This window comes from Haemorhous mexicanus, chromosome 2 (assembly GCF_027477595.1).
Source record: "Haemorhous mexicanus isolate bHaeMex1 chromosome 2, bHaeMex1.pri, whole genome shotgun sequence".
Taxonomy (NCBI): Eukaryota; Metazoa; Chordata; class Aves; order Passeriformes; family Fringillidae; genus Haemorhous; species Haemorhous mexicanus.
In genome coordinates, this window is record NC_082342.1 from 96,745,228 (window position 1) to 96,772,715 (window position 27,488).

The following is a 27,488-nucleotide window of genomic DNA, read 5'->3' on the forward strand; positions in this document are numbered from 1 at the left end:
CTTAGAAGATACTGCCTATATTTACACAGTCATTTCTCCTTTTGGGCTGATCAGATGAAAGAAAGGAGAGAATAGATTTTAAAATACTCTTCCCATGAGCACAGCAAGGCACATTTATGTACAAATAATGGATCAGAACAGGCAAAATGTAAGTTGAAATATAAAAGAGGAAAAAATTATAAATAGGATATGAGTAAGTTGTGTTTTTGTAGCAGGCATCAGCATGTTATCAGATATAAGTGCCTCTTATCTACCCTTCTGGAGATCCCAATCCCCCTGCCCTTCTTATATCCTCAAATCAGAAATCATGTTGAACCATGTAGCTGTCTCCCACCATCCTCATCAGCTGATTTCCCTGTGGTTACTGGCATGGAGGCACAAGCATTGCCCCAGGATCAGGTTAATGCTACCATCTAAGTAACAGGCAGCATCTTTCACCATATTGCTCAGATACCACAGATGGGAAACCTCTGCTTCAATCTTATCTCTAACCCGGGCCTAGGTGAACAGACACTTGTAATACAAAAAATACCTAACTTTACTATGAAAAAGATTATTTACCTGGATTCTTTCTGTTGCTGTAGGCCACAACTCCCTGCATAAGACCTTCTTCAGAACATCTGGAAGAAGGCTGACAGTTATGAGCAGAATTATACCCAGCCACGCAGGACCACTGGACAGCATTTGCATGAACACATAATACATCCTCTGATAATTGAGAAAAGGCCTGGAAGAAAAAAGATAAAATAATTATTACATTTCAATACACAAAAGAAAGGCTGACAGCATTAAATACAAGAATTAGGCCAGTGGTGAAATACTTCAGGTTCAGTTTCCCAGTTTGTTCATCCATCCCAGTCTCCTCAAAGGGAGCTGGTGCTAACCATGCACCATCTGGAGATAACTACCTTCCTTTTGTCTTCCAGACTGCAGGAAATATTATGCTGTCCCCTCCCTGCCATAGTGTCTCTCCCTTGCAAAGATAAATTGAATTCATTCTTAATGAGTTTATACTCTTCCATGTATCCTTATCTTGCCCCAGGTATTTTCCACCTTTCTTCTTAGTGTCCCACCCACCCTGGTCTTTGTTAAGGCACACTCCTTTGAGTGTATCCTCAGACTAATGCTTGTCAACCACACTTATTTTCATACCTCTCAGGCTCCTGTAAGTATCTCTAATATTTTCATGTTATGCTCCTCATCCTATGCACCACATACTTATCTAACCACACTATTAATACCTTCTCTTCCTAACCTCCCTGTATCCCATGCAGTTGGATGATCATTAAAATGCCAGCACTGTCTGGTACTGGGAACCAGAGGCCATAATCACTGAGAGCCAAGATCAAGGGACAGTTTGCAGCAACACTGCAGTGTAAAACCAGTAGGGCAGTTTCCTGTCGGTTTTCAAAATCTGATAGTATTGGCATACTAAAAAGGTAACTAAGCTGAAATACATTTTTATGTACACACAGACACATCTTGAATACACAGCAAGGCTGGTTGGAAAACCATTGGGAAAATGTCACTTCCGCAAACTGATGCTGAAGGAACTGAGATCTGATATTACTAGAAAAAAAGAAGAGGCAGCTAAACATCCAAGGAGTTAAGAGGTAGTTACTCATTTGCAAATGCCATGCTAAATACAAATCCTCTCTCTAAATTAAATGGCATCTTAATCACCAAGCAACAGTTAGCCCCCTCCTTCTCTAGTCCATCAAAATATTGTGAATACAATGTAGAATTGTAGTTAACTACTAGCAGTAGTTAAAAAGATGGCCTCGTAACTGAGAGCTCTACAAGCGTGAAACAAAATTTCCAGCTCCTGATGGCAATCAGGCACAGTAAGGAACTGAACTTGTTCCAACTTGATTTCCTTTCCAAAAATTTCAGTTTCAAGTACACAGAACTTTTAATAGCAAAACCCCCCAACACTTTAAATTGGCTGTGCACAAGAGCCTACAAAGCCTCTTACCAACATGAATAAGCAGGTGATCAGACACCTACAGTAACTCCACTTTGCTAAGAAGGCAAAACAATGAGCTCAAAAACAGGACTCTTGGACATCCACATGACTTTGATATTGAGTTCTGCTCCCTGTCTCTAGTTTGACTGCTACAGCTAGCTTCCAAGACAAGCCGAGCAGGTAGGTGGGTAGTCACCTACTGCACAGACATAATCTATTTTGTGACATTTTGACTCAGAAAGGCAATAGCAGCCCCTTGAACCAACCCTTGGGCTGCTTTTGACTGACACTACTGAGATAAAACCCAGTGGTCATCTGGGGTCTGATATTCTCCTCGCATTCTTCTTTAAGAAGATTTTAGCAGACATTCATTGACAGAAGAGCTGAGCACTCTAGTTAGAAATTATGTCATGTTTAAAATAGAATTCTGCATTATATAAAGGCTAAATTTAATTCTGTGACAAAAAGGTGAAATATAACAACTTTATGTTTCTGAAACAACTTCTGCAATGCAATTAAGATTAGGGTACATACCAAATAATTCCTCCCCAGAGCAGAGAAAAGACAATGTAGAATACCAGTGATCCCCAGATCACGAAGTGATTTATCCATGTCCAATAGTGTGTATCTATTGCAAGCTGAAAAAAAAGATATTATATGATGTTATTATGATCTAGACTCAACAGGAATTCCCAGCAGGAGATAAAACAGAATTATACCCTTTGAAAATAGGGAAAAATTCTGCACAGTAGTAGTTAAAAACATCTTTCACGTTTGAGCGCAGTTAAGAAGGCACAGATAGCAAGCTCCCTATTTAAAGTAATAAAACAATGCAAGGTGATATAAAGAAACCAATATAAATAAGCAATAATTAAAAAAACAAGTTTTAAGAAAGTTTCAGTGGATAAAATACAGCTTACGTTACCTTAAATGTAACCGTGAATACAAGCACAGTAAACACCACTGTTCCAAAGGTCCAAGTTCCAAATATCTATAAAAAATGGTCCAAAGCAGTTATAGGCAATACTGTCCACTATGTTGTGAACTGTTCAGAGTAAACATCTTAAAGCTTAGTATTTCTTTGTATCATGACCTGACACTTGAGGAAAAACTGAATTCCTACATGATCTATCCAGTGCAAAGTGCTCTGGTTTCTTGCTCTGTGTGGACAGACCTCAGATTTCAGACAGACAGAAAAAGACCACAAACAACATTTTGTTCTGAACTTGAAGTTCACACATATATTTCCTAATAAAAATCAAGGGTAGCACAATTTACAAATCACTGAGATTGAAAAACAAACTGCAGTAATTTCATCAATCTTCTTGGATGTCATCTTTTCCCTGATTTCCCTTCTCTGTTGGACATCCTTGGCATCCAACAATTTCTTGGAGATTCAACAGCATGCTATACAGATAAGAATGCTATAACCATATAAGTACAAAAACGCCCACATATGTTTTAAGATAAACAACTTTTAGATTGTGTTTGATTTTCTTCCCTCTTGCATAATGACATAAAAACACCTCTGCTTTTCAAGCAGAAATGACCATTAATGCTGACACAGGGAAGAACTAGTGGTGAATATTGTCACAGAGGATTGCTCGGCCTTCAGCAGCTACCAGATGACCAGGTTCAGGATCCAGAGAAATACTGGGAAAGTAAGCAACAGTTAGGATGCTGTCTTTCAGAAGAGACTGTGTTTGATTCAGGGTATTGCACCCATGAAAGAGAAGTGTCCAAGAGATCCAAATTACTTTGAAAGATAACTCTTGAGATCTCATGAACTCCCTTCTGCAGTTACAACTTCAGGAATGAGACAACTTCCACACAGGCATGGAATTTCAGCAGAAGATCCAGTTGGCAAAGTAGGATGTTACTGCATGGACAAAAAGGCAAACTGGGAGCATTCAAGTGATGACAATATGCGCAGGCAGGAAACAGCATAAAAGCAGAAGAACAAACCACATATAAAACTCAGCTCAAACTAGAGTTACTGAGGGGTGTTGAGGGGGACAGAAAAGATATTTACAGATATCCTTGCTTCAAAGGAAGAATGCGAGTCTGCTGATGGAGTGGTAAGACAACCTAGTGGAATGTTTCAAAATGCTGAATTACTCAATACTCTGGATAATAGTCTTCACTAACAGACCTCCTCCTTGCATTTAGCAGCAAAGCTTGGGAAGAAATGGAGCAGGCAACAGTGAGGGACCAACAGGTTGAGTCGTTTTTAAGAAGGATAAGAGGTGGATGCAATATATTTTGAATTTAGCAAGGCATTTGACACTTGGACAATATCGAAGCAGGGGTTGGCTAAATGGACTACTACTACAGTTTGAAACTGGTTGAACCACTGGACTCAAAAGTCCTTGATGGATGGTTGGCTTCTGGTAATCAGTCAACCACACTAGGAACAGCAACTGGGCTGGAAATCATGGAATATCCCTGTTAGTAGCTGGATGGTGACAGAATATCATGAGCAAACTACCAGGCATAAAAATAGAGAACAGCTGAAATAATGAATGACAGAGTTTCAATCCAGAGGGACTTGTGCTGATTTGAGAAGCTGGGTAACAGATACCTTATGGAAAGAAATAAGGAGAAGTGCAAAGATTTACACCTACAATGGAGTAATGACTGGCTGTGCAATGGCCCTGCGAAAAGGAAGTTGCAGTAGGGTTATGTGGACTACAGGCTGAATACAAGCCTATACTGTGCTCTCTCTATAAATAAGGTAAACTGCACAGCAACTGGAAGGAACGTGGTCACTGAAGAAAGGCTATTATTCCCATCTACTCAGCTACAGTGACGTTCAGCCTGGAACACTGTGCTTGCTTTTGGGCCTCTCTGTCATGAGTAATGTGAAAAAAAAAAAAGAAATGATTGGTGGCCTGCAACCAAGGTGTTTAGCAGCCTATGGCTCTTCTGCAAAGAGGGGTGGAGGAGCTTAGTCTGGTGAAGGGAAGGTTAAGAAACGATCTAGCACCTGCCCACAAATGTCTGAAGAGCTACAAAAATGAAGAACTGAACAAATTTCTCTTTAACAATAAGAAATATTCTGCTTAGGTATTGTGAGAAATTTTTCCACCACGAAGACAGAAGAACATTGGAACACGTTGCCCTGGAAGGTTATGGAATCTGCATCTTTAGAGATACTGAAATCCTGAAAAAAATTAGACAAAGCCTTCAGCAAATTGATTTTAATTAGCCCTGCACAGAGCAGTGAGTTGAACTGGATTATGTCCAATCTACACTCTTCTGTATGAGCTCACCCAATATTACATGACGGGGTATTCACGTGGGAAGATGATCACACAAATATGCTCTGTGTGAAAAAGTTTTAATGAAGACCACAGACAGCCACAGGACATAAATCAGTAGAAAGCTCGGCTAAGATAATGCAATCAACTGGGAATGGAAAAAAAATGAAAATAAACAAATGACTGGCCAAAAGATTCATTATGCTCAGTAATCATTTCACTTTTTTAAAACTACTTACTGTGTGACCGAGTCTATTGAACACTAGATAAAATTCAGAAAACCTTCATTATTTGGATCTTTTACTTTGATATGTAATAGGCTCATGCCATCATTATATTTTTTCTGACCTAAAAAAGCCTGTGCAGTAAACACCAGACAGGAATCTGGATCAGCAACTTCCAATCATGCGATTTACCAACTTTCTTCTTGCAGATAAATTTTACAATATTCTCTTGTCATATGTAGCATCTCTCAGAGAACCTAGTGTCAGTCTAAATTTCTTCATACTGAACAGATTTTTCCATACTTGCAATAAAAGTTGCCAGATGAAATAAAGAATTTGAAACAACCTTCCCGTGTCAGTTTGTCAGGCTAGAGAGAAAGCATTGCTCTGCAACCAAATCCCTTATCCACCCATCTTATTGACTCAGAAAGTGAGGTCCCAGCACAGGGACAAGATCCTTAAAGCTGCTACTTTAGCACAGAGAAAGGTAAGCAAAGCAGAATGGGAAGGTGTGAGTTACAAAAATTCACAATGTTTTTTTAGCATTGACTATCTCAAGATACTACTCATGCCTTCAGGCAATAAATCATTCTTCTGCAAGTCTGTTTGTTAACATCTAGTTTATTAACAAGTATTTTTCTATGTTCTTCTCCCAGCCTATCCAAGACTTCCCTTCCTCCTACTGTGACTTTATTTGTTGATCTTCCATGTTCCAGTTCAGCATTCCGCTCACCTATCTTCCTTCCTGTTGTTTTGTATCTCTCATTCAGTTATTCCTTTTAACTTAGTCTCTCTCAACCCAGCTTAATTGCATTTAATGTACTCTGTATCAAATGTGAAAATAAAGAAAATCACCCAGGAAATAGATTTTATTATATGGGTAAACTAAAACGACATTTGCAATCTGCAATGACTTCTACAGTGCCTCCCTTTCTTCTTACCTTTCTTCTAAAGCTGGTTTCTAACTGTATGTTTTTGCAACACCAACCATGATGTCCTATCCATACTGAAACACCATACACACAAAGCAGTATCACAAATTAATAACAATTTATAGGAGATAAATCTTTGGCATCTTAGTTTTGTTTACCCAAAATGACCAAGGGAGGCATTTAAAAAGTAGATCTCAGTGATTAGAAGTACACTTTCCCATTATTCTAGTAATATCACACTAAAGAAAGCAAATATTTTCAAACTAATTTCTAAATACTGTGAAACATTTTGGGGGGAACTGTGTTTGGAAGCAAGCTTAATGGTACATTCATTTTAGTCTGACAGGCATCATTGGATAGGAAAGATCTTGACTTAGGTAATTTTTTTACTAGTTTTGCTATAACAGTGATTAGTTCATGGGGGGGGGGGGGCGGAATCAAAATTTTTTGCTTCAGTACCCCTTTTAACAATCTGGAACCTGACTTGTATCACTACGTATCACTTATGGCATTAGTGTTACTGCCAGCTCTTTTATGTTCTTCTCTGCTTTCTACCTTTCCCCTGTTCAATAATAACATCTTTTTGCAGTAGCAAACCTTTCAAACCTTCAAATTCCTCACTGACTTTTTCCAGATGTAAGCATAATTTAAAAACTGGGAAATAACTATCAATACCTATTAGCATTCATGTGTGTATGAACATATGTAAGTGTGTCTCACTATTCCTGAACACTTTAAATTTTCAAGCCTTTAAATCTAAAATTGCAGCTCAATATCTCTCAAAATTTTATACATAAATACAGGCATACATCCTCAAAATAATGACAAATTTTCTATCACAGACATTCAAGACTCAGAATGTCCCCGCAAGCAACACATTATCTTCAAGTGTTAACATGGGTAGCAGTTGTAAACTTCAACATCTGAAATTTAAGATTTAGGCATTAATCTGGCTTTAGAGCCTTCAAATTAGATTGAATGTGTGCAATGGAAGACAACTAGAATTTCAGAAAGGAACCAAGTCAGAATATTTGCAATACAAACTGTTGACAAAACTGGTACAGGTATGGTAACTCCAATTTTCAGCACCATAAGTATATGGTGATGAAGAATTTTGAACATCTAACAGAGAACATAAAGATACCAAAAAAAGCTATAGTGCAGTGTACAGTTCTGTCTAGTGGAAGCTCATTGTGTCCTTAGGTAAAACGCTTTTTAACAAGTGCGCTCTCTCCCGCTAGAAGTTCATTTCCCTGACAGATGTCACAAAGGTGGTTTTTAATGATATCTGAACACTGCTTTTCTAGCAAATGCACATGTTGCATACAGGCAACAAAATTGTGTTGAGTTTATTTTCTCTCTCACTTTGAGGACATTTTCCAAAGCCATTAAAGTACATTATAGCATAAACTGTAAAAAATTTCTATAGCAGAGAGCCAGCAACAAAACATAGGTTACAGAAAAGCATACAACAGAATAACAAAATGTAAGGAAGCAAAAAGCTTTTTTAGAGTTCATGGTTCTTTACCACACCTCATATACCTCAATACACTTCATATGAAGTTCCTTTTATTTTAAGTACTTACAGAGTAGCTATAAAGAACGTCTCTAACTGTAGGCTTAAATGATATCTTACTGCTCTTTAACACTTTAATTTAAGAACAGTGAAGGATGAAATGGATATCATGACAAATCCACAATAGTCTTACCATGTGAGTGCTGGTTGTCATTAGCTGAGGATAGGAAGAGAAGCAAGTAGCAAAAAGAAAAAAAGCACACAAATAAAATAGACCAAAATATCAATGGATAAAATAAATAAAATGCAAAAGTTCATAAAATTTGCATTCATGTGACTGCAAAGCAAGTAGAGATAGATTATTTTAAGCTGCTATATGTCAAAAATAATTAAACTATTAAAAAGCTTGTTATATTTAAGATCTTTTATGATCATTCATAACTACTGTACTAAGAGTCTTTTGATATGTTAAAGAGATTATCATCAGATGCATGTTAAGTAGGAAACTGAAAAGTTACTGTATAAATTCAGAAGTAATATGTGGAATTTATGTTATATATTCTTCCTAATTAGTAGCCAATCCTACGTCTCTGCTTACTAATACACAGTACGTTTTACTGCACAGTTCAGATTTTACTAAACAGATAACCCATCTATCCCACAGTAACTCAAAAAAAAAGTTATCATCTTGCATGAAATATTGAAGAAAACAATTAAAACTATGTTCATTTTGCAGTTGGTATTAAAAAAAAATTACCATTGACAGATGAAATCCAACACTAACCTGTCCATTGCTGGTCACAACTGTGTTGTCTAACAATAAATAGGCACCAAAGAAAAATACCACAGCATCAAACACTCCTAGGAATGTCCAATAAATAAATTCACGCAAGCGCAGCAAAGCATTCTTGGCAACATCTCTGTGTGAAACAAGAAACATGTATTCATTATCAGGTTTGAAAATCCCAGATAAATGAGATAATTCATATTGTTTCTTGAAAACTACCACATTTCCACATTACAACTGTCTACCACTTCAAATATAACTCCTTCCTCAAAATGTCCTCTTTATTTATTTTTATTTAATTCTTACTAAACCCCTTTTACTGCTCCCTGTAATTCTACTTATTTCAACAATGGCAAACTGCCTGTGCTGCACCCATTTACTTTTCAGTCTTTTTAGAGAAGGTATCTCTTTTCCAGTGCTTGCTGTATGTCATGATACACTGCAGATATTAAATAGAAACACTAGAGGTCTCTGGAGACCTTGCTTTATTTCTCCAGGATACTTTTATACAGACTATTGCAACAAAATAAAAACATTCATTTTATGTGGAATGTCCAACAAGGGATTTGCAGTTGACTTGAAGCTTCATGTCAAATAGAGTTTCTTGAATGTTTTTCCACAAAAAATTACAGGGATTTGTCAACAACAGAACTCTTCACTAGCATGCATTTTCTTACTACAAAAAATTTTAAATGTTACAACTTGAGTTCTTCTCCACCAAATGGGTATGTATCAACCTGGCATATAGCATAGAACGCATCAGAGTAAATCAGTTAAATGAAACCCCTGAGTTACAGAAACATTTACTACCAAGAAGTGCTTCCACCATATGAACTTTATAAAGACTGTCTGATGACCTTATAAGGTAATTTCTGCCCAGAAATTAACACTACAGACTGCAAACCCATATGTGGTCAACAATAGCCTCACCTGGCCCAGAACAACTACTATTGCCCAAAACAGCTTAGCCATAGGCTCTGTTAGGTATCAAAACCCAAAAGTTTCTGACAAATAAGCTCTGATAGTTTTCATAAAACAAAAAGAGGCTTCTTAACTACGATTTCTAAATTGAAAACATGCAAAACATCAAAGAAAAAATAAAAACATTACTGTTGAAACTCAACAGTAATCTCTTGTATTTCTCTTCAATTTCATTGGTAAAAACATATCACTACATTGATTAATGTTTGGGCAGCTAATATTACTTCTTCCAAAGAATGTTTTTCCTTTGATTATCTACTGTTACCCCCCACTGAAATGTACTGGCTTTGCAGCAGCAAGGATCTCAACTGGACACTGTTCCCAATTTCAATGGTCAAATGCAGTTAATAGGCAAGAACTGTATTTCAAGTGGCTAAAAACCTAAACAAGTCAATTCCAATGCCCAGAAGTGAGTCAACAATGCAGAGGATAATTCTGGACAGCTGCACAGAATACATACTCTGATATATTCTAACAATCTTTTCTTTCAGAATAAAACATGTATCTAGAAAAAACCAGCAGGTTTTCTTTTATAAAAATACTTCTGTTCTGCATGCTTCCTCCCCATGGTTGGAGGAAATAAAGAGTACTAAAATAAATCTCCTAACTTGATTTTGTTAAAGAGTGATTTCTACTTTGCTCTCACCCCCTTTGTAGCAAACGCATGGCATGGTTCGTAAATGTGCATATAAAACTACATGTTTATCTACTGTACTTTGTAGCAGACACAGATCCCACAACTGAACAGTCAAATTTTGGGGTACAGTGTTTTATTTTACCTGTACAGGGAAGGCTCTCTCTTGAGTGTGTCTGGACTGACATGTTGTTCCATTAGACTGTACATGAGGATAGGAAGGGAGGTGAAGCTGATATTGTACAGTGTTAGATACGCAGTATCATATAAAGTCTGTAGATGGAAAAGAATTAAATCAACTACTTTTAATTTATAAATTAAATCTTACTTTAAAATTAAATCCTCTGCATGAGACTTGATTAAAAATGAATACGTGAACTTCTGCAGGCAACCAAAGTTATACTCCTTCAGAATGGAGGCAAATACCCCTGAACAGCTGCTAACTGATATAGGATACAACTCTCCAACTTGTATTCCTTTTACCTGGAGAAAAAAGATCAGCAGAAAAATCCATTTCATGGACTTGTCTGGTCCACATACTGCCCCTCTTACTGTATCAGCTATAATACCAACTCCGAAGTACCAAAACTGAAGAGCACATTTTGCAGAGGCAAAAATTCTTCTCTGAATCAACATCCATGTATCTCACTTCCCTTTTATCTCCTTAATGTCTATAAAACATGGAGACATTCAGAGAAGAAGGAAGAGCACTCCAGAGGTTTTTCAGCTGTGTATGACTGCAATGAGCTTCCCAAACATCCCAAAGATGAAACATCACAATGTGTCTTTGATTCTTCTTCTCACTGAGATGCTTTTTCACATATGTATCATCAGTGTACCCTCAAACCTACCATGTCACCCCACAAAGTGAGCTGTTTATTTCTCAAAATCTATTTGGTAATCATTTATTCTGGAAAAATTGCTATCAAAAATCCCTTTATGATTCAAAATTATATTTATCAAGTTAAAGAATAAAAATTAAGCTAAATTTTCATAACACATGCTTTCATATCCAAATCGTAATGCTTTATAAAAACCTAAAAAGTTTTTAATGGTTGTTTGAAATGGAAACCAAAACAGAAGAAATAACTCCTCCATTTTAACACCTCCTGGGGCTTGCTTTCAACAAATTCAAAGCAATAGTACTATTTCCTCCCAATTAAATCCAACTCTCACTGAATTTAATACTGAAAACATAAACCCTTTCTGTCTAAATTCAGTCATTCATTCCTTTGTTTTTTGCTCCCTCATTCAGAAGAAAGAAGAGCTAGATCTTTTCTACACAAATTAGATGACAGGGAGAAAGAAACAAAAATTTAGGAAGGCAAATACGGATTATCTCCTGAATGATGGAACTTTTCTGGTGAGCAACAGTGAACTTTTCCTCCGTTTTTCAGTTTTTATATTTTCTTTTCAACTAATCGAATGCTGCTATTCATCTGAAATTTGTAATGCATAGCTGTTCGTGCTAGAGAAGACTAGCTTATTGTCTCATTTTCATTCTGGATTCTAAAAATGAACAACTGATTCAATTACTCATCTTTCAGGATTTCCTCTATTCACATCCAGTAGGCTTAAATCTAACTGACTGTACATTTCCCACAGACATTTCACTTTGCACTGCCATTTCCAAATACTGTATTTCTGTATTCCTTGACTTTAACATTGCTTTTATGAAAATTCATAAAACTGACTACTGTAACTTAAATGCAATTGCCACTGAATACCATAAGAACCAAAAGTGATGTGTTTCTTCGTAAATTTAAACTAAATTCTCAGGAAGATCCTTTTTTTTGTTAGAAAAAAAGCAAAAGAGATAATATAACATTGATGGAAAAAGATCAACTAACCTGTTGTGAAAACCCACAGAAGAACTGATATAAAAACTGAGGAAAAATGAAGCAGACATTCTGAAAAACAAAGTGACTGTTGTCAAGTGAAATGCAAGCACAAATTTATATACAATGCTATAGATTTGTATATCATAGTTTTGTAACAATAGTGAGCATTGTAGGAACAGTAGACAAAACTACATAAATTAAATCCCAACAGTCACATCTTGCAGTAGTACTGTTAAAAATAAAACCCACTTAAAATATTTTCGAGACAACAATACTACAAGACTACAGTTCAAAAATTGAAGGGCAGTGAAATTTGGGATCCAGGAACACAGTTCAGTTAAAGCAAAGCAAAAAAGGGATAATCCATAGGAGGGGATAAACCATGATAAGCAAGCATGGATGCTCATGGATTAGGCATGGTTATCAGCAAAACAACCATAAGATGTTTCTAGCTGTAACCTCAAATGCCATCTTCTCTCAATTATACCTACAGTCAAACACTAGAACCCTGACTTACCTTCTGACAGTTCCTTTCTATAATCTTTCATTGCTTACCAGAAGAACTTGGATTGGATGCCAACATTTTGAAATAACAAAACTGTCTAAATAGGGCGATGCTCACTATGAACTTTCCCCACCTACACTATCCTAATGAATTTAGCATAACTTAATCTGCATTGATGTCTAAGTTCTCAAATACTATTTCCCATGTGCTTTGAAAGTTCACTATAGAGACAACCTGGAAGGTACTGGAAATAAGCAGACCAGTCTGAGAAGGAATTTGCAGGATATGAAAAAGTAAGTTAAGAATTTTGGTTTGAAATGTACCATTGATACAGAATCTATCTATATAAAAGCTATTTCACTTCATGTTCAGAATAAAACCAATAATCCCACTTCAGCACTGCTTCTGGTATTCAAGAAAATCTCTTCATGGAATTGTTGCTAGTTTGTACCATTAGCTGGAAAAACTGTATATAGTCAGATATTACCATTTGAGTATTTGAGGTTTATGTAATTGGAATAAGCATTCTCCTACCTTATAAAAGAAGTATTGCACAAGTTCAGATATCCTAATGTAATACAAATGCCCATGAACAAGCAACATTTTTTTCAAATGTTTAAATTTAGGTATTGCATAGTCACTGTTTCTTGCTGCTTGACGACCTTCTTTGCCAATGACTCCTTTAAAAAGCAAAAAAGAGGTGAAGCTATTTAATAACTAAAGAACTATTAAAAAGATAAAATCAATTGCAAAATTATATAATAATGCTATGGTACTGATGTAATGGGAGATCACGACTATATCTCATACAATTCCTAGGATAAATGCACTAAAAGTTGTCTATAACACATATAAGCTGACTCTTTGAAATTGCCTATTTTTAAGAAATACATGGGTTTTGTCATTTCACTTGAAATAATACACTAGTAGGCTTACCTATACCAACATGTGCTTCTAGAATCATGCTGACATCATTGGCTCCATCACCAATTGCTAATGTGATAGGACGTTCTTTTGATAACTTAATCAATTTTACAATCTGGAAAAAAATTAGCGTTAGAAAATCTCCTCTGTAATGGTTTGCTTATTTTGCCTAAGTGTAACATTAAAAAAAATTTTCCAAGACAGTTTTATAAGAAATTCTCTGAAGGAACACAAAAGCAGCATTACTCAATGCAACAGCTAGGCATAAAGATCACCGTTTCTTCATGTTACAAAGTATTTGTTCCAAACATTTTTTAAATACTTCCACACTACTTTGAGAGAGATAGGACAGGAGGAAGGAAGAGCGGAATAATGGAAGATGTTGTTGAGATTGCTTAATGCTGTGTCAGCGCATCAATAAATTAAGAGGGTTCCAGAGACAGAGTGCATCATTTCAAAGAAATCCTGAAATGAAAGACTAAAAACTTTTCTTTCTCATCTGTGTTGAACTTTTTTCCTACATTTAAGAAAATATATTGGACTCTGTATACATACAAAAACTATTGACATAAAAATTATCCAAAATTTTGACTCCAAATCTCTCTATTACAAATTATCACCTCTGTAAATTTGGTACCAAGTCAGATGCAACTAAAAACTTCTACAAACTTCCAGGTAGTTATAGTGCTGGCTAAATACGTTTGTTAATGTGAATAAGGGTTACATATGCTGTACCTGCACACTGAGAAAAAGATGACAAACTGAAAGAAAAAAGGAATGCATATTCCAGTACTTCTTTCCTTTAAAGTTCTTCAGCTATCTTGAGAGGTTTCAGTAATGGAAGGATGTATCTTTACTTGATACAAACAACAAATGCAATAGTAAGGTATACTTAAATGTGGTAATGCACACACTTTTTGTCTGGATTCTTCTTGGATTTCCACTTAGGTTAAAAACAGAGAAAAAATATCACTCTGCAGTAATAAGTAACACAGGTTCTTACAGTGTCAAAAGAGCATAGTGTCAAAAGAGTATGCAAAGCTTGTTAGGTTAAAAAGAGATCAGTTAGTTCATTTATTAAATACGTTCATATTACCAACCATAAAATTTGAACAGTATGTAGCTAAATCAAATTCAGATGCACAGCTGGGTGCGGTTTTAGCAATACCATTGTCTAAATTGCTTGCCAACAGAAATTCTCCTCTCCATTTTTTTTTTTACATTTTTCCATTTTAGAAGATACAAAAATGAACGGTAACATCTTAAGTTCTCATAGTAAGTCAAACAGTGTATTAACCTTCAATATTTACACATGTGCATAGCTAACAAGCAATTATGAAACTAAACACAAACCTGTGCTTTTTGCAGAGGTGCCATTCGACAGCATAACACTGCAGTGCAGTTCCTGCAAATATTGAGAAAGATCTCTCTGTAGTTACCAGAGCTCCCATCATGTCTTGGTTTCATTATTAATGATAATGCTGCTCCATCAATAATTAAACCATAATCTTGAGTATCAGCTGAAAGTCTGTTCGGGGATAAAATACAAACTAAGTGTCACTATAAAATTCTCAGACACATTTAAAATCTGGCAATAAGAATTATGTGAAAATCAATTAATGAAAAAATAATGAGTATAGAATACCGCAAAGTTAATACATTTCTAAAGGCAATTCCTTGTATAAGACTGATACTTACAACATCTTAAAATTCTGGATTATGTTGAAAATATTCAGTGCTTCACCAGTTTGAATGCATAAATCTGATACCTCAGTGACTTGACCAGTGAGTATATGTGTATAATTAATGACTTTTCAGTTTGGTTTGAAAAGGTTCCAAGAACTGCAGCGAGGTAAACCAAGCTGCAGGAATAAAGTTAATTTTGCACCACACTCCATAACACAGAGGAAAAATAAGTTAAAGGGAAAGGCCTTTGGTGCTCTGATGAGGAAATATTTTTATTTTACAGAAGTAAATTGTGCCTCGAAGGAAATGCCTAAAGGAAACCTGTTGGCCCAGATGGATAAAGCCACTGTCTACCTCTAGAGTATGGATATTTTGCCTTTAGAGTAGTGGCTAAGTCAAATACAGGTTAACTTTTATTTGTAATACTAAAATAATTATTTACGTTTCCTATAATATTACAATATATTCTTACCCATAAAAATCTATTAGCAGCATGCCTGTAGTAATTTGAACATTGCTAGAAGTGTAACCACAGTCACAGGAAGTAGTTTATTCACTACTTTATCATACTCTGAACAATGGGTAAGATAAGATGGTCTGGACTGCAAGAACCATTTTCTGTGGCATCCAGACAAGTTATTTCAGAGCACCCTTGCATGTGCCTGCATTACACAGCAGCCTCAGGCTCCAGGTCAACAGTGAATGTTGTATAAATGTACACTGAGGTTTATTTTTACTCTCTTTTCAGTGTTCCAAGGTTATACACTACTGTGCATGGGATTTCAACAACCATGGTTTCACCAACACCACTGTTTGTGAGAAAAACACATATTTATTATTATGCATTTTAGGCATCTCCATTTTTTTTTTACTAGAACAGAAGCAATTTTTGACAGGTAAGATACAATTCTGTAAACTACATTTAATAACATTTCCCAGATATTTTCACCACTTTGCTACTGTTGGCACAAATAGGGCAATGCCATTGGGGTACAATGATATCAAATGAAAAGGTTTCATTATGAAATTCAAGCAATGTACTGAATATTTGGTGTATTATAGTGAAATATTTTTAGCCTGAATTTGAACACATAGGTAGAATCCTGCTTTTACTATCTTAGCAGTATTCTCTAGCTCTGGAGATAAAGGCAAAAAAAAAAATCCAGAGAGCTTAAACAGAATTTGGCATTGCACAAGAAGTTAAACATGTTTGATCACACTTCGTAAGACCTTGGTACTTAAACATAATGGTACAGATGACATGGAGAAAAATTACTTATTTAACTGAATATACAAATGTTCCTGATTAGATCAATGGGGTATAAATTGTAAGGAGAGCTAAGAAAAATTACCTGGTCCATAGATTTAAGCAGTAAGGCTATGAGTTATAGAAAATCTCTGCTAAAACAGCATCACAAATGCTTGTTAACTCATTGCTAATAGTTTTATGGTGGAAAAATTATTACAGTATCAGTTGTGATTTTTCTTTCAATAGTCAAAGTAGTATCAGAAATGAGATAAAGAACCATGACTGAAACCCTACATTTATGTAAACAAGCTTATACTTAATTGCCTTACAGTAATTCACACATTAGCACCAGAAACTTAAACATACTGCTGTTCTTAAGGTAATTGGTCATAATTTCATTGTTTGCAAAATGCCCAGAAGCCCATTTGTGGCCTGAAAATCCAACTTTTTCCTTACCCTGAGAAGGTATCCCTGGTTAAGCTGCCATTTTGTCTTATGACAGTTTTGTTTAGGTCAAAAAGCACATCGTGTAAACTCTGCTCCTCAATTTTCTTTGTGGTTAGCTCAAGTATTTGTGTATTTCTTCGAAAGAGTTTGCAAGCGTAGCAAGTAGCTGCAGCAGTCTCCATTTTGTCTCCTGTCAGAACCCAAACTTTAATTCCTGCTTTCTGGAGTGCTTCAATAGTGTCAGCAGCTTTTTCTTGTAGCCTGTAAAGTCAATTTACAGCATACATTGATGGATTGCTTGGAAATGAGAAAGGTCTTTATTGAAAGATTTTCATAAACATATCAAAAGTTTAAATAGAAGTTATCAGATCTAAGAATTCTCCCCAAAGAGGACTCCAAAAATGTTCAGGGGACTAGTGTATGTTTTTGAATCTTTTTAAGACCTAAAAATTCTTCCTTTATGTCCTCAATACCCATTTTGTAGTCTTTCCCTCTGAAACTTTTGCCTGTAACTTGATCAATGAATTATTACATTGTTCAAATACACTGAGTTTTGTACACTTAACTATTATTAGTTGCTCACTAGGTTATAAAGTTACCATGTGTAACTTTAGTAAGCTAAGGGTGTGGAATCAATTAAAATAAGGGGTTTCCCAAAAACTCTCCAATGCAGAAAAAGAGTCTTCAATTACTTTGTCATCATCACTGAAGATAAGAAACTAAGAAATAATGAAACTAACCGATCTTCAACAGCTGTAGCACCAAGTAATATAAAATCTGTTTCTATCTTTTCATAAACTTCTGCCAATTTCTTATCCCGGTCCTGAAGGGCCAGCTTGGCACTCTGAAGCATCTTCTGCACATTGCGATATTCTTCTGCTGAGAGCCTCTTATATGCAACACACAACGTTCGCAGTCCCTCCTAAAGAACGCAATCAAAAGAAACAAAATGCACTTTACAAAGCTCTTCTTAGACTTCTTGCTGGTGTTTATGCTGGAGGATTTGAAAAAGGAACATCATGAACTAAGTATAGACTAGTTCAGTATAGTATAGACTAGGATATGGTTCAGCTTAATTCTGTTCTGCTCTATAAGCAGTTACAATCTGATGGACCAACCTCAATCTCCAGAAGGTAAACAGCTCAGTGATCCAACTGGATATATGAGATTACAAGAGAAGGCAAAGTCAAGGTAAAGGTTTCTTTCCCTATGTGTATAATTAGGCAGGATGAGTCAGAATAAATAAGAGTAATATAAATAGTAGCTCTGCAGAGTCTGATTTTGATGCTGTGCTGCAACAGATCCACAGACAGGGACCAAACATCACAAAGAGAACTGAAAGTGAAAATCCAACTGTACCATTTCAATCAAGTGAAAACTAGAATTTAGCTGTGGCTGTTTCAGACTGCATCAAACTGCTGGACTGAGTGATGAATAAGAAAGGGAATATATAGATTGTGTAAGGTGGGGAGAAACACAGTAAGGTTTTGCCACCTGAGTTATATATTGCTTCTCACAACACCATTTAACTGGCACTTCAGTTTCCTTAACTTTAATTCATCCAGTAGGTCTTTCTATAGTTACTTATTACCAAACCAAGAAGGACAATTATTAAAATATCTCCCTGCCTCTTGAAATTTATAAAAGCAGGTGCCAGCCAGGTATTTTCTTTGAGAGGCTTGTGTGTGTAGGAGCCAGTCCTGTTTCCAATTATGCAAGATGAATAAATAGGTGCTGGTCTGGATTTCTTTCTTGACAGACATTGAATGGATATGGTACGTAAATACTTTTCAATTTCATTAGCCTCTTTTACTCGTAATTATCAGACAGCTGTCCCACAAAATGAAGCTTAGTAAAGCACTTTGAGAGCTTTTTGCTTCAAAACAAAAGCAGGTGACATTGTAGCGGGTTTTTTTCCACATATCTGTAATAATACTTTGCTTTCAGTTTGAGTACTGGATGCCAGCAAATTATATTCTATGTAAGACTGGCAGTTGTCCTGCACTGCAATGAGTTCTGCATATTTTTGGATACAACAAAATTCAATACTTGACCACTCCAAATACTACTTTTAGGTAAAACCAAGCTCTAAATTTCTTTTGAAGATGATAAGCCAGTTCATAGCTGATTTTTAGCAAGCAAAAATATAAGATGTTGATGATCACTGCACTGTCTCCTCAGAGCTTGTAAAGCAATCAAAGGCAGCAAATCACAGTTGCTAAGGCTGGGGGTTGAAACTAGCAATAGTTTTTACAGAGATTTACTGTTTTTCACTTTTCTTCTATTCAAAAATTAACTCAAACCACAATTGTGAAACTGCCATACTAACGAGCTAACTGATGACCTCTGGTTTAACATACAGTTGGGCATATCTAATGTATTCATATTGCACCACCACTGACATTTGGAAGATGAGATAGAGGACAGATGCAAATAAGGGAGTTACACAGACTGCTAGCCACAAAGCCTGAGTGAACCTTGGCATAGAATAACCTTGATGCCTGTAAAAACAAATCTGTTAGCAGAAAAAGCAGGACATCAGAACACTTAATTTCTTTTGGACACTGATATCATGTGAACAGATCAATAAAACGGAATCTTACCACTGCATTGCGCTGTACTCGAGCTCGTACTTGGTCAATTTTACCTTCTTTAACCCTAGGAAATATGGAGGAATCTGCTCCCTTACAAAACAGAAATATATCACCTAAAAGAGACAACATATGGAATTCAAAATGACCAAATATACTTATTGCAAAAAACATCCAAATTAATAAGTCTTCAAAATGTTTTCCTCCAACTTTTTGAGTACCTGTTCCCTTATTTTATAAAGAAGGACATACAAACTGTATTTAATGCTTAACTCTGATAAATCTGAAATGAATTCAAGTGAGACAAAAAAATCAAAAAGAATGTGACAGCCCTACCTATTGAAGATCTAACGATTACACTCATTCGTCGTCTCACAGAATCAAAACTGAAAACCTCCAATAATTCAAACCTGAAACAGAAATAATACAGAATCAAAACTGAAAACCTCCAATAATTCAAACCTGAAACAGAAACAGAACTATTTTTTACACAACTCTATTTTTTCTGATTCCTGAAGTGGTTATTATAACTTCAGGCATATAAATGAAACATTTCTTCTAACATGGAAGATTATGTTGAGCACTAATGGAATATGGAACTAGTACAGACTGAAACAACAGGTTGCAAATAATAAGTAAGGAAAGGCCTTAGCTCCTAGTTACTCAAAACAGAATTTGTGATGTCCCTAAGTATCCTCAGATGTATAGTCACTCTAATTTAAGTAGAAAACTAGAAACCTTACAGCAGAGCACTGTAGTGATTATAAAGTATGTTTCTATGTATAATACTTAGACATAGCCTTAGAACTTGAAATGCATGCTTACACCCAAGTCTTTATTTTATATTTTTCTAGTCTTTATTATTCCTAATCTCCCAAAAGTGCTGACCTAATTCCATAATCTTGCTCAAATGTTGATAGATAATTCATCCAAGTGAAAAACAGGTATTTCTTTTTACTGGTTTTATACTTGCCATTATTTCTATTATTGGATTTTATCACATGTTCCTTTCCTTTCTAAGGGGAAAAATTAGCACAAGATCCCATTGCACTGTTTTGGTTTCATCAGTTTGTACACTTCTATCATTTACTCTCTTCTCTATTTCCCTTAAGAGAGCCTCCCTTTTTCCAGAGCAAACATAAGCAATCCAATCATTAATCCCAACTTTTTTGTCTCTGTCCAAATCTGCTTGTTTAATTAAATCCTTCAGTCCTAAGTCCTTCTAACACCCTAGAACTCAGACCTGTGCAAGCTACATCAGGCCTATGTCTACAAACTGTGATGCATTTGGGAGAAAATTCTCAATGATTTCTTCTGAGTCACCAAATGATACTGACTCCAGTTCTTATGAGCTGATCCTAAAAAATCTCCAAAAGGAGGTAAAGTAACAGCAGGGTTCCCATATTTGTGTCCAAGAATCCCTGTACAGTTAGCAGAGTACCCTAGCAGGAAGATACGGATATACCAGAGACCCAAACAGCAGACATCTAGAGACATGTAAGGTAAATTTTCAAGGGTATGCACATACCCCAGAACAGCTGTACTATTTCAATGTTATTGAAAATTTGATTCATATTTATGTTCTACAAAATTTATTCTACAGATATTACCCTCCTGTAAATTCTATGGATTATCTATGAACAGCAAATTGGGTACACAGCATTTTCTATTAAGAATATAGAAAACCGTCAGGAACTATTAGATTAGGTCATGAATCTCACATCACACCTTCGTTGTCATATCAATATTTTATGCTGCATATGATGTCAAAAAAAGTGAAAGTAATTAAAATGACTAAATTTTCTTTATTTTTTTACTAAAATGCAAGGTTCTTGGCTTTCCTTACTTAAAAATTCATCTGTAAGGAAACGATGGTTTATTAAACACATCAACAAAATCTCAGTCTGTCTTGTTATATTTTTAACCACTCACCTTTCTATGTTATTTTCCCGATTTAAGATTTCCATGTAATTTTCTTTCAGCCTTAGATAGGTGTAACCAAGTCTGAAAAATGAAACACAGAATAAGAAAATGAACGCAACAAATATATAATTATCCAGTTTAAGCATTGTCATAAGGATTTAAGACTGAGCCCACAATAAACCAACACCAAAATCCCAAACTGGTTTTAGTTTTTAGGCTATGAATACTGATGAATTCATGTCAAGAAAGCAATCAGCTGTAGATTACTTGGCGTTTGTTATTACGATTTTTGTTCTGAAAACAAATTTGAGATTCAGCGATTTGATCTGTAGTTTAGAAAAATATAATACCTAAGTACACACATACCTCTGTATTCCTTCAACTAAAGCAACTTCATCAGGTGATGATGAGATATATATACAAGGTCTTCTTGGTACCTGGTTTTTCTTCAAACCATCTACGCTATCATCATCCTTTACCTGAACAGTGTGGCAGAGACAAAGAGCTCGGAAAAATAGCTCCTCTCTCTCCTGAGAAATAAAAGGAATGGTTGTCATTATGCGTTATAACTTGCAAACTCTTCATTTTGGAGGTGATCAGTATCACTGATTACTGCTGATTATTAATCAGACAAAGGCAGGCTCCTTGAAGGGAAGCCAGGTCTTTCCCTGTGGTAACCACACAATTGTACCACAGCTGTTTGTGCCCTTAGGATTGCCATACCAGTCAAGCTAATGATGGAAAAAACCCCAAGCATGCATCTTCTACCTCCTCTGAATGCCTACATGTAGCTGAAGGTGTTTTTTTCTTTACTTTTGCTTAAACTTTAACAACTTGTATTAAATACTAGTCAAGGTATCATTTAGAAGTCCTGAGCTCACACAAGAGGATGTAGTACCTGGAGCACAGGGCTTACAGATTTCAATTTCTTGAGCAGCTTGAACACCCCTCGGAACTAAATAAATTACTGAAGTGCACATACCTTGGCAGCTCCAGCCAACCACTTCCTATAAAATTTCAGATGATTTGGTAAGGACAGCTCCTGACACCAGAAAGAGAATTTTATTTCATGGATACCTGTGTGTGTTACATCTTTATCTTTGTGCCTGAAACCTATTCTTCTGTACAAACTGTCTGTGACATTGTGATTCCAAGGTAAGAATTCACCATACCTCGGGGCCATATTCAGAGGGCCATGGGTGAGAGACATAAGGCTGCTGAATTACACCAACATATTTTAAGAGCCCTCATTTTGTCACAGTGAAGGGCATGATATGAAGTGAGTGTGAATATGATACTGTACTAATGTAATAAAAAATACATTGCTGTGATTATCCTGCCCATATACACCCTTGTTCACCTGTTGACATGTGAAGACTCCCTAACTTTCAACTAACTTTCAACTCTCAACACAGCAAATAGCCACAATACATACATGTGGTAGGTAGCACACTTCAGATGTGGCTAAATTAAGTCACATTTTAAAGTAATTTAATTTGATCATAAACCATTCTCTGGCCACATTTTCACTCAGTGATGACTAAATAAGTGATTGCACTAAGCCCCCATTTTCCTCTTTGAGGATCTTCCTATCTTGCTTTCTCTGTTGTAGCTAAGGTTAAATGGAAACCAGTTATCTGTGTCTGTAGCTATTAACCAGAGAAAGTTCTATATTTGGGTTTTAACTCAGCTTAACAACTGCATTAAAATGAGAAACTTCCCATTAAGACTTAAATCTTACTCTTAACTAGGAAATGAAAATGTCTATGCAGTTATCTACTTTGATTAGTAAAATTCAAGAAGGTTTGATTTCTAACATTCCCTTCATCAGTACAGTTCAATTTTCATGTTTCATTGTAAAAAACCAAGAACACAGAAAGAGTTATCATACCTTTTCACTACTTTCTGGAGATGAATCAATCATATCAATGCCTGTACAATCATGGAGGATTTGGCCATTGCAGATAACATGTGGTACATAAACATGCCCTTCAATGCAGCATTCTACAAATTCCATATTGTTCTCAGTTAATGTTCCTGTTTTATCTGTGAAGACATACTCAATCTGCAAACGAGCACAAAATAAAAACCGCAGGAATGTGAACAGAATTTTCCAAAGTCTCTGAACAAATCTGAGTTTATTACTGGGCTACACCTTCCTTTGAAAATCCTTCTGCTTTTTCAGAAAAGGAAGACAACAATTTATTTTGGCAGTTATCTTCATAGAAATATAGGCCCTGAAAGATTTTATCCTACAAGAGTATCAAACAATGCTATCTTTTGCCTCATAACAGATGTAAATGATGTTTTTAACCTACTTCCACTCTTCTCTCTAGCTCCTTTTTAATGTCTTTCTTGCTACAAGACAGGTATTTATAGAAACAAAATGCATACAAATTTCATTTCCCAGGCATTATTATTTAATGCACATGCCTGGATGTGGATCAGTTACTGTCAGAACAGTCTTTAGGGTAGTATCAGAATTCCCCACTACGATTATGTTAATTTAAATCAGGACTGTGGACACATACAGTTATATGCCTGGGCACTTTAATTACCCTGGAAACACTCATTTTGTCTCAATACTGAATTTTTTATTAACTTTATCTTTTACAATGATACAGTGCTTAAGTCTAACAACATTAAAACTAAAACCAAAATCTTAACTATCAACTAGAGGAACTAGATTGGCTCAATTTTGGATCCTGGATGTAGGCATTGAATACATACTGCATGTCACATTTGAAAAACTAAGAAATTGAAGTAAGTTAAGGAACTAAACACTGAAAATAAGGCTATTATTTAAAGTTCATCAGATTGTTTATCAAACTTCACCATTTATGCAGTGCACTGAGCAAACTAAAAACCAAATAAATTTTTGCTCAGTCTTCAAAAACATCATTAATAAAGCCCACTTTCCACCGAGATTGACTTTTATAATATGCACTAATCTGAAAAGGCAAATGCAAAATTTTACGGTGGCTTTTATCTGTGGACAAAATATCTGCAATTAAACTTTTTTCTGAGTGGACAGGATTTATATGGATTTTTTTCATCTCAACCCCTACATTCAGTTTCATCATTACATTTACAAAATGCTATCAATCGAGTCATTCAGTGTGTTGCTTTGTCACAGTGTTTCCTCATGTTCAGACAGACCCTACAGTTTCAGGTTGTGCCCACTGCCTCTGGTCACAACTGAGAAAATCCTGGCTCTACTGTCTTTGCATAAGCCATGGAAAGCCCAGTCCCATTGGCTGTCTTTGTGGCCCTTCACTAGGCTCCCTCCAGAATGCCCATGTGTCAGTACTGGAGAGCCCAGAGCCAGACACAGCACTCCAGGAGAGGCCTGGAGAGGGGTAGGATCACCTCCCCTGACCTGTTGGCAACACTTTGCCAAATGCAGCCCATGATAGTCTGGCCCTCTCTGCCATAAGGACGCACTGCTGGCTCATGCTGAACTTGATTTCCATCAGGTCACACAGGTCCTTTCCTGCAAAGCTGCTTTCCCATCTGGATGGCCCCCAGGCACCCAAATCATTCACTATCAGGATGGGAACCAAACTGACCCCCAGTGTACACTGCTGGACACTGGCCTCCCACTGTGCACTGCTGACCAGCACCCTCTGAGCCCAGCTGTTCACCCCCTGCTCAATCCAGCTCACTGCCTGCTCATCCAGGTAATTCAGCAGATCCTCTCTGAGGATCCTACTGGAGGCAATGTCAATTGTCTGCCATTATAATGGAATACCAGGTACCACCCTTAATCCAAATAGGTATGTATCCTTAAAACCTTTATTACCTGTTTGACTAGAAAAAAATACAACATCTTATTTATTTATTTATTTGAAAAAACCGATGAAAACATTTTTAACTGAGATCTTAAATACTTTCTCAAACAAAATTTATCTGTATCTGCCTCAAGGTGATGATTTTCTTAACACAGAACAGAATTTCTTTTCAAAAATGAGACTGACAATTGATCATTTTAATGGATGAAACTTGCGTCTGGAGATGCAGTGTCAGTCTAGTCAGACAAAAAGGGATTTTTAAAATTTTTTTTTGCATCTAACTTTTAATCTAAAGAAGCCAGATGCTTATATAGTTCCCCTCTTTAATCAACGGAGAGGAAGTGTTTATTCCTTAATACTACAGTAATACTGATTGAATTTCACTGACTGTGTGAGAAATTAGAATTTTTGATTCTGAAAACAAAAATATCTCAGATTTTATTTTTAAAATTAATCAGCACTAAAGAAAATGCACATATAGCTGCAAAAAAACTCAAAATAAAACAAAGCTAAAAAACCTTGAAGTAACAATTTTAAAATAAAAACTAACAGTAGAAACAGTTGAAAAAAAATATAATTCAATGAAATTTACCTGTCCCAACTCTTCATTGAGGTCAGAAGTGTTCACCAGTGGTCCTTCACCTGTACCCTCATCAAACATTTCCTCATCCCATGCAATGAAATAAGAACCAAGAAATTTCTGCATTTCCACAGTGACATACATGGAGACAGGAATAATGTAGTTGAAAAGAACCATGAATGCAAGGAAGTCTGTAAAAGCTTGAAGAAACTGACAAAGAAACAAGATGGAAATATAGATTTTTCATGTACCATTAAACACTGCAAGATTACTACATGTATTTACAAATCAGTTTTTTCAAATAACTTTTGAACAATAAGCAACGTCTTTCATAGCTCACAGTTCAGCACAGGATGTAAACCTTCATGATTTATAACACCACAACAGGCATGCAACAGAGCTTTTCCTTTGAAACTTTCCTTTTTCTTTACACATATACAGGCGTAGAATGCCATTACATAGAATTATTGTAAAGTTCTAGAGCAACTAATGAGCATGGCAAAGACTTTTTGGGGAACAAGAGAAACATTAACACGTACATTCAAAAATTACAAAAAAAATAGCATAGTTCCACAGCAACTCCTTTAAGGATTACTAAATTACATAATTTTCAGGCAGCATTTCATAAATAAATAAAGGGCTTCCTTTCCCTCTCTCAACATAAGCAGAATGTATGCACATAACCTGGGCTCAATTTTTCAGTGGTGGAGACTTGGTGGAGCTACAGTCAACCCACTGAGCAGGTTGAGACAGTGCTACTGGTGCTAACGAGAACTCCAGAATGCCTGCCTAGCATGTGCTCCTCATGCACTTAGGGTAAGGAAGCAAATTTTCCCCTAGTCTGACTGGGAGGATTTAGTGAAATAAATATTGTGCTTTCTGTAGGGCAGGGTTCAGTTCACTGCTTCAGATCCTCTGGGTATCCATTCAGGACAATGTCCTCATTCCTGTAAGAACATGTGGCACTGGTGACTGATGCTCTCTGATGCCTTGAGTGCTCATAACAGAGCAGTATTTGAGGGGCATTTTTAGGGAGATTCCCACAGTGGGTAATTTGGACCATGTCTCTTACAGGACTGAAAATGGCTGTGGGATTCCTTCCAGCCCTTGTATCTCAGCAAGGTCAATTCTTTAGTAATTTATATAAATAAGAGGCAGCTCCAAAACACTTTCATGAAGATTTTTACATTAAACTAGAGATTTTCTCATCAGTTAAATTCACACATACAACTTAAGGAAAAAAATTAACATACAAGCTTTCTACAAGTACACTATCACCACTGTCAGCAAAAAAGCATGACTGGTAAGTGAGCAGGCTGTATATATTTTTCAGTAGAATCTCTATTAATTAAGGGTTTTGGGAAACTTTCTTGTTATTATAATTTATTTCCATACCAAATTCCTTTTCTTGTCAGGCTCTGTTTTCTGATTGTACCATGGCTCATCACGAAATGGTTCACTCTGCCAGGCGTACTTCAGAACAGTATTTATTAGTGCTTTACTGACGAGAATACAGAGGTATACAACTAGAAATACATTCATTGATCTAAAAAAAAAAAAAAAAGGGCAAAATAAGAACCCCATTAGCATATAAATTACAGAGTTTATTAGAAAATGTTATACTCAGTCTGTTATACATTAGTCTAATATT

At 36.0% G+C, this 27,488-nt stretch overlaps 1 protein-coding gene across 4 annotated transcripts in view; it reads right to left on the minus strand.

Moving 5' to 3' along the window:
- ATP11A (ATPase phospholipid transporting 11A) overlaps nt 1-27,488 on the minus strand; it is a 118,101-nt gene that overhangs the window by 10,261 nt on the left and 80,352 nt on the right. For 2 of the 4 annotated variants that reach the window (XM_059839672.1, XM_059839671.1), the window contains exons 11-29: nt 27,233-27,383; nt 25,850-26,047; nt 23,358-23,531; nt 22,449-22,508; nt 21,833-21,996; nt 21,476-21,547; nt 19,880-19,953; nt 19,556-19,659; nt 17,693-17,874; nt 16,962-17,213; nt 14,924-15,098; nt 13,583-13,685; nt 13,181-13,326; nt 12,151-12,210; nt 10,446-10,573; nt 8,683-8,818; nt 2,892-2,957; nt 2,501-2,604; nt 562-727 (exon numbers count right to left, since the gene is read on the minus strand). In XM_059839672.1, the coding sequence (XP_059695655.1) occupies nt 562-727; nt 2,501-2,604; nt 2,892-2,957; nt 8,683-8,818; nt 10,446-10,573; nt 12,151-12,210; nt 13,181-13,326; nt 13,583-13,685; nt 14,924-15,098; nt 16,962-17,213; nt 17,693-17,874; nt 19,556-19,659; nt 19,880-19,953; nt 21,476-21,547; nt 21,833-21,996; nt 22,449-22,508; nt 23,358-23,531; nt 25,850-26,047; nt 27,233-27,383 (2,515 nt within the window). Of the gene's footprint in view, nt 1-561; nt 728-2,500; nt 2,605-2,891; nt 2,958-8,682; nt 8,819-10,445; nt 10,574-10,609; nt 10,784-12,150; nt 12,211-13,180; nt 13,327-13,582; nt 13,686-14,923; nt 15,099-16,961; nt 17,214-17,692; nt 17,875-19,555; nt 19,660-19,879; nt 19,954-21,475; nt 21,548-21,832; nt 21,997-22,448; nt 22,509-23,357; nt 23,532-25,849; nt 26,048-27,232; nt 27,384-27,488 lie in introns of those variants that run through there. The other 2 variants (XM_059839669.1, XM_059839673.1) reach the window with 2 other exon arrangements.